The 13,726-nt window shown below is 43.2% G+C and overlaps 1 protein-coding gene across 5 annotated transcripts in view; it reads left to right on the plus strand.

Annotated features, from left to right (window-relative positions):
- PTPRO (protein tyrosine phosphatase receptor type O) overlaps positions 1-13,726 on the plus strand; it is a 192,371-nt gene that overhangs the window by 146,563 nt on the left and 32,082 nt on the right. For all 5 annotated transcript variants that reach the window (XM_067559141.1, XM_067559142.1, XM_067559145.1 and 2 more), the window contains 2 exons: positions 1,638-1,758; positions 10,994-11,133. In XM_067559141.1, the coding sequence (XP_067415242.1) occupies positions 1,638-1,758; positions 10,994-11,133 (261 nt within the window). The remainder of the gene's footprint in view (positions 1-1,637; positions 1,759-10,993; positions 11,134-13,726) is intronic.

Raw genomic sequence — 13,726 nt, forward strand, 5'->3', positions numbered from 1 at the left:
CAGACCATTGAGGTAGATCGTGAGAATTAGGAAATGAAACTACCTATAAACTGATAGTGTGTGATCTGTTGAAGTGCTGAGCACCCACTCTACCCATTAAATGAATTGGAAATTGTGGCTGGCTAGCTGTCTTGCAAATAGAAAGCTAAACCAGGCAGATTCATTTTAATGTGCACAAAGGAAACAAATAATGCAAATGTGGTAAGAATTAACTGAGATTTTTAGAATGTATCCACAGTTTTAATAATATAAAGCACTATCAGTAAAAGAAGAAATATTTTTTAAATTAATAAATTATATAATCTCTGACCAGACATGGTCACTAATTTCTAGTGACCTAAATCAAAAAACATGCACGTGTTTGCTTTTTAGTAGCAGACAATATATTGTGCACATTATTTGTCCAGGTTGTTATATGATTACACCAAATATCTCTATTTACATTTATTTTTCAATTTCTGTTTTACAGTTTCTGCTCTTCTGTTTTTTAAAAGCCTGTTCTATTGTTTTTGACAGAAAGCTCTATGGAGTTGCCATTTAAAAAAAATGGTTTCCTTCAAAGTTACTGGATACTAATTTATCTTTCCAGGGCAATCTTCTTTCTTTCCAGTCATCAATCTTTCTTACTATGGAATTAATACAAATAATATTACATTCCCTTTATTCTTTCCGCTATTCATACTCCTCATCAGCAATGGGTCAGCTCTCAAAAAGTTTAGAAGTTTTGTTTGAATAAGTAACCAAAACTTATTCTGGAAGCTTACCTATCTGTACCACTTGGGACTGCAGAAGGAGGTGGAAATTGGTTCAGGATGGGTGCTATCGTGAGCTTTCTGATGTACATTGCTTGTAGCTGGGCTAGAAATGCAATGGGAACCACCTTTCTTATGGCATCTCATCAAGTCTGCTTCCTGTTTCAGTGGCAACTGGGAAATAGGAGAGGTCATGGACATTAAAAATAACGAGACAAAAGTTATTCACACTTTTTTTGAACCTCGAAGCACATTCAGCTCCAGATTTTATTTGAATTCTGGGCATGGTTCAAGTCAGTTCTTCCTATGGTCTGAGCCTGCAGTCCTCTCTGTGCAGATTGAGACTATGCATAGCAATAAGGGTCTAAGTCAGCAGGATTCCACATGGGTGCAAGGACCCACCCATGAAAACCTAGTGGCAGTATCTTGGGCTGTATCCGTACAGGCTCACCCATCCCTAACTTTTATGTTATTCCAAGAGATTCCAAACTGATTTTCAAATACCCAGAGTTCCAGGGTGCTCTGATCCATGGTTTTGTTAAAGTTATTCAAAAGTTTGAATAACTAACTTGCTAAATTCAGATCGAAAAGCCCCCTCAAAATTGTGTTTTAAAAAAATCTTTTACTAGCTAGGTCTGTTTCAACCAAGAGAAAACATACTGTACAAGTTAGTTCTTTCAGCACTGTGACATTCTGTTGTGCTTATGTCTTGCTTCCGTTGATGTCCTTGACAATTAGCTCATGTAACGAGTGCAGAGTACTCACGAGAGATCGGTGCTGATAATTAGAATTTTGCCCATGGTGTATTAAGTGCTTGATTTATTTCTTCAGATAGGATCTTTTGTTTGGTACCAAGTATTAAATATTATCCAATGATCATTGTAGGTGACACGGAATGTGATGACTGCAGTTCTGAGCCTGCCTCCAGGAGACATCTACAACCTTTCAGTAACTGCTTGCACTGAGAGAGGCAGCAACACCTCCACGCCACAGCTTGTGAAACTAGGTGAGAATGTGCTTGTTTGCCTGGTTAATTGTATGTACTTTCCCTCTCTTGGCTATTAGGGCAGGCTCAGTACCTTCCTTGGCTCAGAGGTATAGGCATATACCTCACTCATTTTATTTAATTAAGGCTATAATATATTCGCCTTGATTCAGTGGCAGACTGACATGGGAGGGTGAGGGGGCCATGCTCCCGAGCGCCAGCTGGGCCCTTCAGAGTTCTATCACGCTGCCGGCTGCCCTGCCCGCAGCAGCATCCTCATCCTCATCCACCTGCCACCCTGGAGCGCTCTTAGGGCAGGCTCATAGTGGGGCGGTTGGCACTGCTGATGCACCCGGCAGTGTCCCGCAGACCATCTCTGGCCACCAGAGGGAAAGCCCTATGGCCAGCAGCTGCCTGAGACATGGGGGGCATCCTGGCACACTCGCTCACCGGCCTCTCTGGGGCTCACACACAAGACAGGCTGGGGTTGCCTGGCAGAGATTAAACACCTCCCGCCCCATTAATCTCCTACAAGGAAACTATCCCGGGGGACCCCACACTCTTGGAGGGGGGGGGAAGGACTTGAGACTTCCCCTAAAGGGGCGGTGGGGACGGGGGGAGAACAAAAGTAACTCAAGAAGCAGCTTCCAAGTGTCTCTGCTCCTTGCAGGGGGGTGGTTGCTGCTGCTCTGGAAGGGAAACCACTGGGCTTGGGCTAAAAACTGACTGACCGGGGGGGGGGGGATTAAATCCTACAGGGAAATCCCCCTTGAAGGCGGCAGCACTAATCAGTTTTGAGAAGATAACAGACTTTTTAGACAAAGGGAAAGCAGTGGATCTAATTTCCCTAGATTTCAGTAAGGCATTTGATATGGTTCCACATGGGGAATTATTAGTTAAATTGGGAAAGATGGGGATTAATATGAAAATTTGAAAGGTGGATAAGGAACTGTTAAAGAGGAGACTACAACGGGTCATAGTGAACAGGTCATACGGGTCAGGCTGGAGGGAGGTTACTAGTGGAGTTCCTCAGGGATCGGTCTTGGGACCAATCTTATTTAATCTTTTTATTACTGACCTTGGCACAGAAAGTGGGAGTGCGCTAATAAAGTTTGTGGCTGACACAAAGTTGGGAGGTATTGTTAATAGAGAGAGACTGGGATATTATACAACATCTGGATGATCTTGTATTCTGGAGTAATAGAAATAAGATGAAATTTAATAGTGGAAAGTGAAAGGTCATGCACTTAGGGACTAATAAGAAGAACTTTTGCTATAAGCGGGGGATGCCTCAGTTGGAAGCGACAGAGGAGGAGAAAGGACCTGGGCGTATTGGTTGATCACAGGATGACTATGAGCCGCGAGTGTGATGTGGCCGTGAAAAAAGCTAATGTGGTCCTAGGATGCATCAGATGAGGTATTTCAAGTAGAGATAGGGAGGAGTTAGTACTGTTATAAAAGGCATTGGTCAGACCTCATCTGGAATACTGTGTGCAGTTCTGGTCTCCCGTGTTTGAGAGATGAACTCAAACTGGAACAGGTGCAGAGAAGGGCTGCTAGGATGATCCGAGGAATGGAAAACCTGCCTTATGAGAGGAGACTCAGAGTTTGGCTTGTTTAGTCTAATCAAAAGAAGGCTGAGGGGAAATATGATTGCTCTCTATAAATACATCAGAGGGATAAATACCAAAGAGGGAGAGGAGTAATTTAAGTTCAGCACGAATGTGCACACAAGAACAAATGGATATAAATTGGCCGTCAGGAAGTTTAGACTTGAAATTAGATGTAGGTTTCTAACCATCAGAGAAGTGAAGTTCTGGAACAGCCTTCCAAGGGGACCAATGGGGGCAAGAAACCTAGCGGGCTTCAAGACTGAGCTTGATAAGTTTATGGAGGGGATGGTATGATGGGACAGCCTAATTTGGCAATTGACTGATCTTAGATTACTAGCGGTAAATGTGCCCAGTGGCTGTGAAGGGATGTTAGATGTGGTGGGTTCTGAGTTACTACAGAGAATCCTTTCTGGGTGTCTGGCTGGTGAGTCTTGCCCACATGCTCAGGGTTTAACTGATCACCATATTAGGGGTCGGGAAGGAATTTCCCCCCCAGGGCAGACTGGCATAGATCCTGGGGGTTTTCACTTTCCTCTGTAGCATGGGGCACAGATCACTTGCTGGTGGGTTCTCTGTGTCTTGAAGTCTTTAAATCATGATTTGAGGACTTCAATAAGTCAGTCTTAGGTTAGGGGTCTATTACAGGAGTGGGTGGGTGAGGTTCTGTGGCCTGCGTTGTGCAGGAGGTCAGACTAGATCATAATGGTCCCTTCTGACCTTATAGTCTGAGTCAAGGAGAGGGAAGGGACAAAAGAAGAGGAAGAAATAAGAAAGGGAGGAAACAAGGAAAGAGTGGGGAGGCGAAGGGGGAAGGAAGAGAAAGAAGGGAAGGAGGAAAAGAGTGGAAGAAAGAGAGAAGGGGGGAGAAAAGCCAGGAGGGAAGAGGAAGAAGAGCAGGGGCTGCTAGAGCCAGGTGGAAGGCAAAGCAGCAGCCACAGCAAGCAGGAAATCGGACTGGGAGAGCTGCCTAAAGAAGAGAGGGTGGAAAGAGAAAGCAGCAGCAGAAGAAAAAGCAAAAGCTCCATGGTGGCCGCTGCCTGCCCTGGACTCAGCATCTTTGGCTCCTGCCCAGGAAGCACAGTACACCACTGCCTTGACTATTACTCTTCTCTGAGTAGTCCCATTCACGTCAGTGGGACTATTTTCCTAGCAAGGCTCTACTCAAAGTGAGTAGGGATGGCAGTATCTAAGTGGAGCCTATTCATAACTACATGAGAGAGCACTACCATCCCATCTTTGTTTCCCTATGATTGGTCCAAACACACCCAGACTTTGGAATGAAAATCCAAGCTTTGCAGTTGACCTCTGCTGGTTCAAACTTTTGAAATGTTCCCTTCCGAATCTGAACTCTGTGGCTTGGACTGATTCCAAGTGTCCCCCCCCCCCCTTCCAAAAAGACAACAAATAGTTTCTCACTTAAAGAATAGCCACACTGTAATTTTGACAACAGCATGTGGATCCATTGACATGAAATCTTGCATCATTTACCTCTGTGTCTGTAAAATATACTTAAAACAAATGGTACAAGGCTCCAACTCAGTGTCACTTGGTCGGAGGGATTTCACAGGACATGCCACTCTCTCACTGTCCTCCTTTACTACTGATTTCTTGGGGAGTAATATTGCTACTAATATTGCTACTCTGTTGCTGCTCTGGAAACCCCGAGTCCCAGAAGTGCCTAGAACTATAGCTTGTGAAATCTTGGGGTTTGTCTAACTACTGATGTCGGCACAAGACCCACTATGAAGGTGGTGGAGTAAGGGTTGGTAACTTGAGACTAGATTACCACACAGAGATCTATGTAAAATGGAACTCTATTAATTGAAGTATGAGGAGCAGCCATAAATGGACCCGTTCCATGGCAGTAGCAATACTGCTTAGTTGGATGGGAAGCATTGGAAAAATTGTTCTTTCAGCAGGGAGCTCCCTTCCACATAGATCCCTGAAATGCATTGGTATGGGGAGGCAGAGTGGCCTCCACAGTCTGTGATTCCCCCCAAGCCTCTCCCACTAGCTGGGATGTTTCATTCTGTGGAATGTTCCTTCCCCCCACACCAATCCTATCCCATAGCTGTTCCACAGAAATGCGCGTTTGGGACATGGTGTTAATCTGGTTCCTGAACACCAATAGCCTAGTGTTTTCTGAATGGTATTTGGAAACATTTGACTCCTCCAGGTAGCTTCATCATTCGTATGATTCAGGAAATGGAATGTATTGCTCATATTGCACGTCCCTGTAATTTGTTAGTCTTTAAAGTGCCACAGAACTCTCGTTGTCTTTGCTGTATACAGACTAACACGGCTACCCCTCTGGAACCTGTAACTATTGTTTGACAAAAGGGGCTTTTATTTCTGGGTTGCTTATGGAGGGGGAAATGTTGTGTTTGGGCTAGTTAATATGGAAGATTTTGGGTGTTCTTCCCTAATTCTTCTGTTTGACATTTAAGAGAAAACAGAACGAATATAGTTTAGATCAGTCACTTCTGGACTCCACTGCTCTTTTTTTATGCCTTTAACATTTTAATTTTGCACAAAGAATAGTAAAGGTGGTTTGCCTTGGCAAAGGTCAGCCCTATAGTTTCTCCTTGGTGTTTTTGAGGAAGCAAAGAGATCTGGGATTAGAAATATTGTGAATTTATTCTAAGTGGTAGATGACTCAGCATTTGGCAGCTGAGAGTTACTACCACACTTTGCAGGAGTGGTATCATATTCTTCCCTGCTTCATTCTGGAAACTTTCCATTTGCAGAAAAATTAATCCATTTGCTTGGGCATAAGGAGAATTTATTTCAGATAATGTCTAGGTGTGAAGCGCTCACAATTTAATATAGGCTATTCTTTATCTGTGCTTGGGGAAGAAGAAGGTAGCTTTGTGCCTAAAGCACAGGACTGATTCTCAGAAGATCAGACTCTTCTCCAAAACGTCTGACACCTTGAGCAGGCTATGTGGGCCACATTTTCAAAAGCAGCCTTCAAATTTGGGTGCCTCACTTTAGATATCTAGGGTGAAATCCTGGCTCCATCAAAATCAATGGTAAAGCTCCTACAGACTTCAGTGGGATGAGGTTTACAGCCCTAGATCTTGATTGTCAGAGGTGCTGAGTCTCCATAACTCCAAATGAAGACTATGGCTTGCAGTTGCTCATCTCTGAAATTCTAAGATTGTCTATATTGCGCGCGCGCGCACACACACACACACACACATACAAAAGTAAAGCACTGAGTCACGGAGCCCAGGTCAGCTGACTTGGGCTTGTAAGGCTTGGTCTGCGTGGCTAAAAATTGCAATGTAGACATTCAGGCTCAGATTGGAGCCCGGGCTCTGAGACCCATCCCGCACTGCAGTTTTATAGTCAGCCGCGGGCCAACTGTGACCATGCCGTGGGTCTTTAATTGCAGTGTAGACATACCCTAAGTGTTTAAAATTAGACGCTCACCACAGGAGGGCACCCAAAATTAAAAGCTTCTTTTGATAATTAGTACCTAAATCTCTGTTTCAGGTTTTCCATGTGTTCCTGGGAATAATACATACCTTACTTCAATGAGGTGTGATGAGGCCTAATTCATTAATGTCTGTATGTCACTTTAATATCCGGAAGTGTGCTAAAAGTCCAAAATGTTGTTGTGCCCTTCATCCCAAGGGCGCTGAAATTGAAAGTGCTCACACACTTACTCTCGCAGGCAGCCGTCACAAGAGTCAGCATTAAAAAACAAAACAAAAACCACAACAAGAAAATAGACAAAAAAAAGTCCCAGCACAGAACAACTTCCATTTTTATAGCACCGTCTTATCCTGAATGATCCCCAAGTACTTAATGCCTCAATATACAGTCTGGGCAAGAGTCACTGGTACCACTCTGTCTGCTTTTGCCCTGTCACAGCAACACAAAGCAGACCATAGACTTAGTGCATCTGTCTGGTTGCATGGGGTTTATAGATATTTAGGGCCAGATTTTTAAAGGTATTTAGGTAGCTAACTCCCATTGAAATAAATGGGAATTAGATGCTGAAAATACCTTTTAAAATCTGGACCTTAGTATCTTGGCAGCAGTGCAAAGGAGCCAAGCATACTGATGAATACAGTGCACTGTATATAGGGAATCATGTGCGCAACAGGTTAGTAGAGCACCCCAGATTAATATTTACTCAAGGTTTTGAGGAGGTCTCGAGGAGGAGGAGATCTGTAGACTTTGAATGGCCAGCTTTCCATCTTCAGAGGAACTTGAGAGGTGTCCAAGAAATGTCTGAGGTGTTTAAATGTCCACCAAGCTCAGATCTCTTCCTCTTTGTATACCCAAAATGTTAGTATTACATAGCTTGTTCATAAAAAAACAAAACAAAACCTGCGGAGCAGAAGCTAAGATAAGGGTGGAGTTTTTCAGCTGTCAGGTGGTAGAATTTGCCATCAGTTAACCAGATATATTTCACATAGCAATAGTTAACTATTGCCAGGCTTTCCATCTTGCACCTGAATGCTTCAGCTAAAAGCTCAAAGTCAGAAAGGCACAGGATCACGTTTACTCTTCATGGTCACTCCCCTCCCGTCTCCCCTCCTGCTCTGTTAGTGGTGTTAAGACTTCAGAAACGGCCTTTCTAGCTGCTTTCAGCAATGAGCACAACAATTGGTATTTCATCAGCGGGCAGTGGTCTAGGTATGTTACTGGGTTCTGGGCTATCAGAAAAATCTCTCCCTCCTGCACATCCACACTGACTTGGTTCTCAGGCCACATACTGAAACTTTCAAAACCTTGCTGCTGTTTGTGCCTCCCCAAGCTTTGGAAAAAATGAATCCAGATTCTCAGCTGGTGTGTAAATGGGTACGTTTCCATTGAAAATAAATGAAGCTGCACCCATTTAAAACCAATGGAGGAGACCCTTTAACTCTCTGTGCCTCAGTCTGTTGTCAGTTCCCTATCTTTAAATGAAGACAATACTCCCTGACCTCACAGAAGAGGTGTAAGAAATGATCCGTGAGCACTCTGAGATCCCCTTGCAGAAGGTGCATAATTCTATCGTACTTATCTCTCCAGACTCCCAGGTAAAGAAGACTTAAGAGGCATAAAAACTAGGGACCTGAGTTCACTTACACTGGGGCAAATGGAGAGTAACTCCTCTGAGGTTAATCGAATTCCAACAGTTGTAGTCTTGCCAACTCACACAATGTTCGGTGTGTTTCTTATAGCCTCAAGCTCCTGGAATCAGGCTATTGCCTGACAATCCCAGTTTTCATTTTTTTTTTTAAAGTAAGTTTCTAGCCCTTATGGCTGCAGAGAAAAGTTTGAAAATGTGAACTCTAACTTTGGCAACACCAGAGAGCAAATAAAAGGAATGTTAAACATATATTTTCCATTATTTTGGGGGATCTGATACATCATTTTTGAAAACTTGGGGTTGGTAATACTGCTTGTGTAAAACCAGTATGCCTGAGAACTGGATCAGGCCCTGGGTTTTAAACATTCTTGGGGAAAAATTATATTAACGTTTGGACAACTATGCTAAGAGAGGCTTCTAAGCTCCTACACTCTTTCAGTATTCCACCTTAGTTAAAGCTGACATTGTATTTGTTAGTTACCACTACAGATCAGGGTTTTATCATTTATTAGTGGCAGTTGCCAAGAGCATCTGTGAAATAAAGATAGAAGATGGGCCTGACTAGAAGCCTCAGATCCAAACCTCCCTATGCCTCCTGAACTTTGATGAAGTTTGGATTTCAATCCAGATCTATGGTCTATCTATGCTCTGTCTCTGCAGGGAAACTGAGCAAAAACCTGAGACTAGATTCTTCATTGCCCTGCACGTTGTTTCGTCATTTATACCAGCGCAAAATGTGTGCAAATCTCATGGCCATTCTGATTTGATAGCATTTTGCACTGGTGTAAATGATGACACAGGCTGAAGAGCAACAGAGAATCTAGTCCTGAGGATCCAAACTTCCCCAAATGGGGTAAAGTTACAAAATAGATCTGAATTTAAGGGCTCAGACCCAACTCTGTTTTAAGATAATCAGTTTAAAGGTCATGATTAATTTTTAGAGAGAGGCTTGAGCAGCAAAATTCAGATCCATATTTCTAACTCCCAACATTTAAGGGTGGTCAAAGTTTGATTTAATCTATTATAGGAAACAGGATCAGGACTCAGACTTCGAACTCCATTCGCTCCAACCTCTAACAGTGTTCAGGGAGCTTCAGATCTCGGTTTAGAACTATCCCTACGTATTTTATCATTTTCACTGCAGAATTTTGGCCACCCTAGTATTGTGTTTAGTGATAAAATACAAACACATGCCCCTGGACATAAAGTTTGTGGTACTCCTCAGTATTGTCTCATCATGGGATAGAAGAGTGCAAGACTGATTGATGTGTGTCACAAAGACATTGCTTCTATTCTTAACAGACCTGGAATGATTCTCCTTTTTTGGCAATATTCCACAGCCACCTGGAAGTGGGGTGATAAAGAATACCCATTGGGTTGTACCTCACCAATTATAGGAGGGGAAAATATTTAAGAAAAATCCCAGAGACCTTAAGCCCAGCAGGAGTCTAGCCAGGAGATGGAAGAAACAGCTCGTTCCCTTCACTCCTTCCATCTACTGCTACTGCATTTTTCACACCTTGCTTCATCCTTTCCTTCTCCATCCATTCCCAGGGCAGCTCTCCTCCTCCCATCTCCTCCTTGATGCCTATGTAACATTGAGCTGCAGGGCAGGGAAAGCTGTCCCTTGGGGACCTGGAGAGGCAGTTTTACAGACTTCTGAAAGTTATGCCAAGATCTAAGACCTGATGGGGGCAGGGGCCAATGGATAGGGAAGAAATACCAAAAACTCAATAGTCAGTCTCTGCACTTCAGTTCATCACCAGAACCAATACCCCTATACCACACTAGCAGCCCCCCAACCCTGCAGGTAGCTTTCCACTCCATTACAGCATCAACCTTCCTACCACTACTTCGACCCAGAACCCCTCATCTCCTCAGCAAGCACACCTCCCAACCAGGCAGCAGCATCAATAACAAAAAGCCCATGGGTTTCTCACCAGGAAGGCAGCCCACAATCTTTTGAAGCTCCAAGAGAGTGTGGGATATAGTGGATTTTAGGACAGGTTTTTTGGATAGTGGACCAGAGCAAAGAAGGTTGAGGAGGACTGCTGCTTTCTGGAATCAAGTGGAGAAAGAAAGCATCTGCTGCACCCATATCCACACACCCAAATCCAGTGGCTCAGAATATTGTACACAAAATGACAGCATTCAAGATTTTTAGTTCTAATTGACCCATCCACTATTTTTCTATAACAGCAGGCAGCCTTTTCTTCCTCCAAGAACTTATTCAAATGTATCTATTAACAGAACATGCTGTTGTTCCCCCCACTTTTTGGATGGGGAAGAGAAATAAATTATCCAGCTGGCCAACCAGAGAACAGTTAAATAGAGGGCGGGGAGGAAATGACAATTCTTGGTCCACTTCCTGTTTTACATTAGTTGCATATTGCTGGGTGAATGTCTGTGGTGTTAAGACAGGTCATCTCTGAAGGAAATGAAAAAAATCAAGAAGGGTATTATCCATTACACTGATTCTGTTTGCTGGTTCCGCCTGCTGAGTTTCCAAAGACCGAAAGACAAGCTTGGTGAAAGGAGATTCTTTTTCATCCAGAACCAGCTCCTCCAAAATCACTGTTTGCTGTGAACAAGACCCAAACCTCAGTGACTCTGCTGTGGGTGGAGGAAGGCGTGGCTGATTTCTTTGAAGTCTTCTGCCAGCAGGCTGGCTCTGGCTCAGAAACAAAGTTGCAGGTATGTGGTTGCCTCTTTCTCTATCTCACCTCATCCATTTTAGAACCTGATATGGATAACATGTCCTTATCTGCTGCTTTTGGGGGTTTGTAGTTTGCTCACTCCTGGCAAGAATGTGTGTAAAACAATATAAAATTGGAACATAGTAACATCTGACATCCAAATCACGCTGAGTCACAGATGGTGCGACGCAATGGAGAATTAAGTCCTTGGAATGCTGAAATATTTAAATCTCTTGAAATATTTTAAATCCTCCTTTCTTGCCGACTACACACACAAAGTTAGGGACTTTAACTGGCTGGGCAGGTTTCCTGTGTGTTGGAGAGTAAGCTGGGGACAGTATTCATTGTCTAAAGGGCAGTGCAGCTCCAATGAACTCCACAAAGTCATTTGAAACTAGGGGCGGAAAGTAGGAGGGGTAGGGCTAAAGAGTGAGGAATAAACAGCAGCACAGCTAGGTGAGAAGGGTATATAGCCATGCATATAAATGTCCTGTTTTTCTGTTCTGTTCTTCACCCATTCTTCAGGCCTGTTACCTGCACTACTATGAGCTGTATAGGATCCTTACTTGAACAGTATGAATTTCTTGAAAAAGACGGCTGCCCCTCATCTATTTTGTTCCACTTAGCTCCACAAACATGCCCTCTTTTCTTTCTACCTAATAGGTACTAATGTGGCCCCATCACAATAGTGTCTGAGCATCTAGTCTCATATTAACTCAGAAGAAAATAGAGATCAAGGCAGCATGAGTGCATGGTGGCTGAGCTTTTGCAGCATGTGAGACTTACTTTCCACACCTCTAGTGACAGCTGGAGTACCTGTTCTGGGTCACAGTTCTCTTACTTGGCCACTTGAGCGCCATACGTTGTCATTTAAAAAAAAAAACCATACCTTTTACGCTCCTCTACACACACACTCTTTAACACTGTATAGGATCAGTCCTATGATTTCATGTAGGGTTTTCCATTGGAAGTGTATCCTGAAATTGGAGATGGGCTGAAATTGAAAAGCCATGTACAAACACACCCTAAATTTGGGGATAATTCAAACCCACATTTGGATCCAAAATTTTCTATGATGAATAACTTAAAAACATTAACTCATAATCCCAATAACAGAGGCAGAATAATTCTGAGATAGAGGTACAGGAGGAAAGAGAGGGTTTTTTTCAGCTGGGATGTAGATGAGAGAGAGCTGATGATTTTTTTAGAGACAAGGAAAGACTGTTCCAGATGACAGGAGTTGCAATGATTCTCACATCAATAGGAGCAAGGAAGAGTAGTCAGTGTTTGATAAATAGAGAGAGCAAAGAGGGTAACGACCATAGCCAATATTTTCAAAAAAAGTTAGGCTCCTAAATCCATATTAGGCATCTAGATAAGTGTCTTGATTTTCAAACACAGATCATAGAAATGTAGGGTTAGAAAGGACCTTGAGACGTCATCAAGTCCAGCCCAATGTACTGAGGAATGTCCAAGTAAGCCTAGACCAGCAGTTCTCAAACTGTAGGTTGTGACTCTGTTTTGATGGAGTTGCCAGGGTAGAAAGCTGCAGGTGGGAGTTCTGCGGGTGACGTGGCTGAAGCTGCAGGTGGGAGATGCGCGGGAGGCAAGGGGCTGAAGCCCAGAGCCCCATGCCCCAAACATGGCTGAAGTCCCGAGTCTGTGGGGCTGAAGATAGGGGGTAACAATTATTTCTAGTAGCAGGGTCATGATTTTTTTCTAAATTTCGAATGGGGTCACCAGCATGAAAAGCTTGAGGAAACACTAACCTAGACCATCCCTGCCAGGTATTTGAATGATATTTAGCCTTTCTTGCAACTGCATGACATTGTTGACTCACGTTCAGTTTGTGATGCACTATAACCTTTTCATCAGTACTGCCACCTACTCAGTTATTCCCCATTTTGTGCATTTGATTTTTCCTTCTTCAGTGAAGTACTTTGCACTTGTCTTCATTGAATTCAGACCAATTCTCCAATTTCTCATGGTCTTTTGAATTCTAATCCCGTCCTCCAAAGTGCTTACAACCCTTCCCAGCTTCATGTCATCTGTAAATTTTATAAGCATATTTTCCACTCAGTTATCCAAGTCATTAATAAAAATATTTAATAGTACCAGACCCAGGACTGACCTGCAGAACCCCATTATATAAGCCCTCCTCCTCTGACAGGGAACCATTGATAACTACTCTGAGTACAGTTTTTCAACCAGTTGTGCACCCACCTTATAATAATTTCATCTAGATCCCATTTTCTTAGTTCACTTATCAGAATGTTATGTTATGATTGTGTCAAAAGCCGTGCTAAAATCAAGATACATCATGTCTACTACTTCTCCCCACCACTAGGCCAGTAATCCTGTCAACATGCTGAGCTCCCAGAAGCTCCATTGATTTCATCAGGAGCCACAGAATGCCTAAATATGGACTTGGGGCCTAACTTTAGGCACTCGTTTTTTAAAAATAGGTTTGGCCTATGTCAACGATTTAGGATGGAGTCAATCCAGGTTTGCCATGGGGTTATTAAATGCATATCCCAACGTAATGAGATTAGGTTCATCTCCGTGGCCCATCTCTGGTGAAACTGGGAAAA

Source organism: Emydura macquarii, unplaced genomic scaffold, assembly GCF_026122565.2.
Source record: "Emydura macquarii macquarii isolate MOO-44397 ecotype Brisbane River unplaced genomic scaffold, CSIRO-AGI_Emac_v2 contig_2205, whole genome shotgun sequence".
Classification (NCBI taxonomy): domain Eukaryota; kingdom Metazoa; phylum Chordata; order Testudines; family Chelidae; genus Emydura; species Emydura macquarii.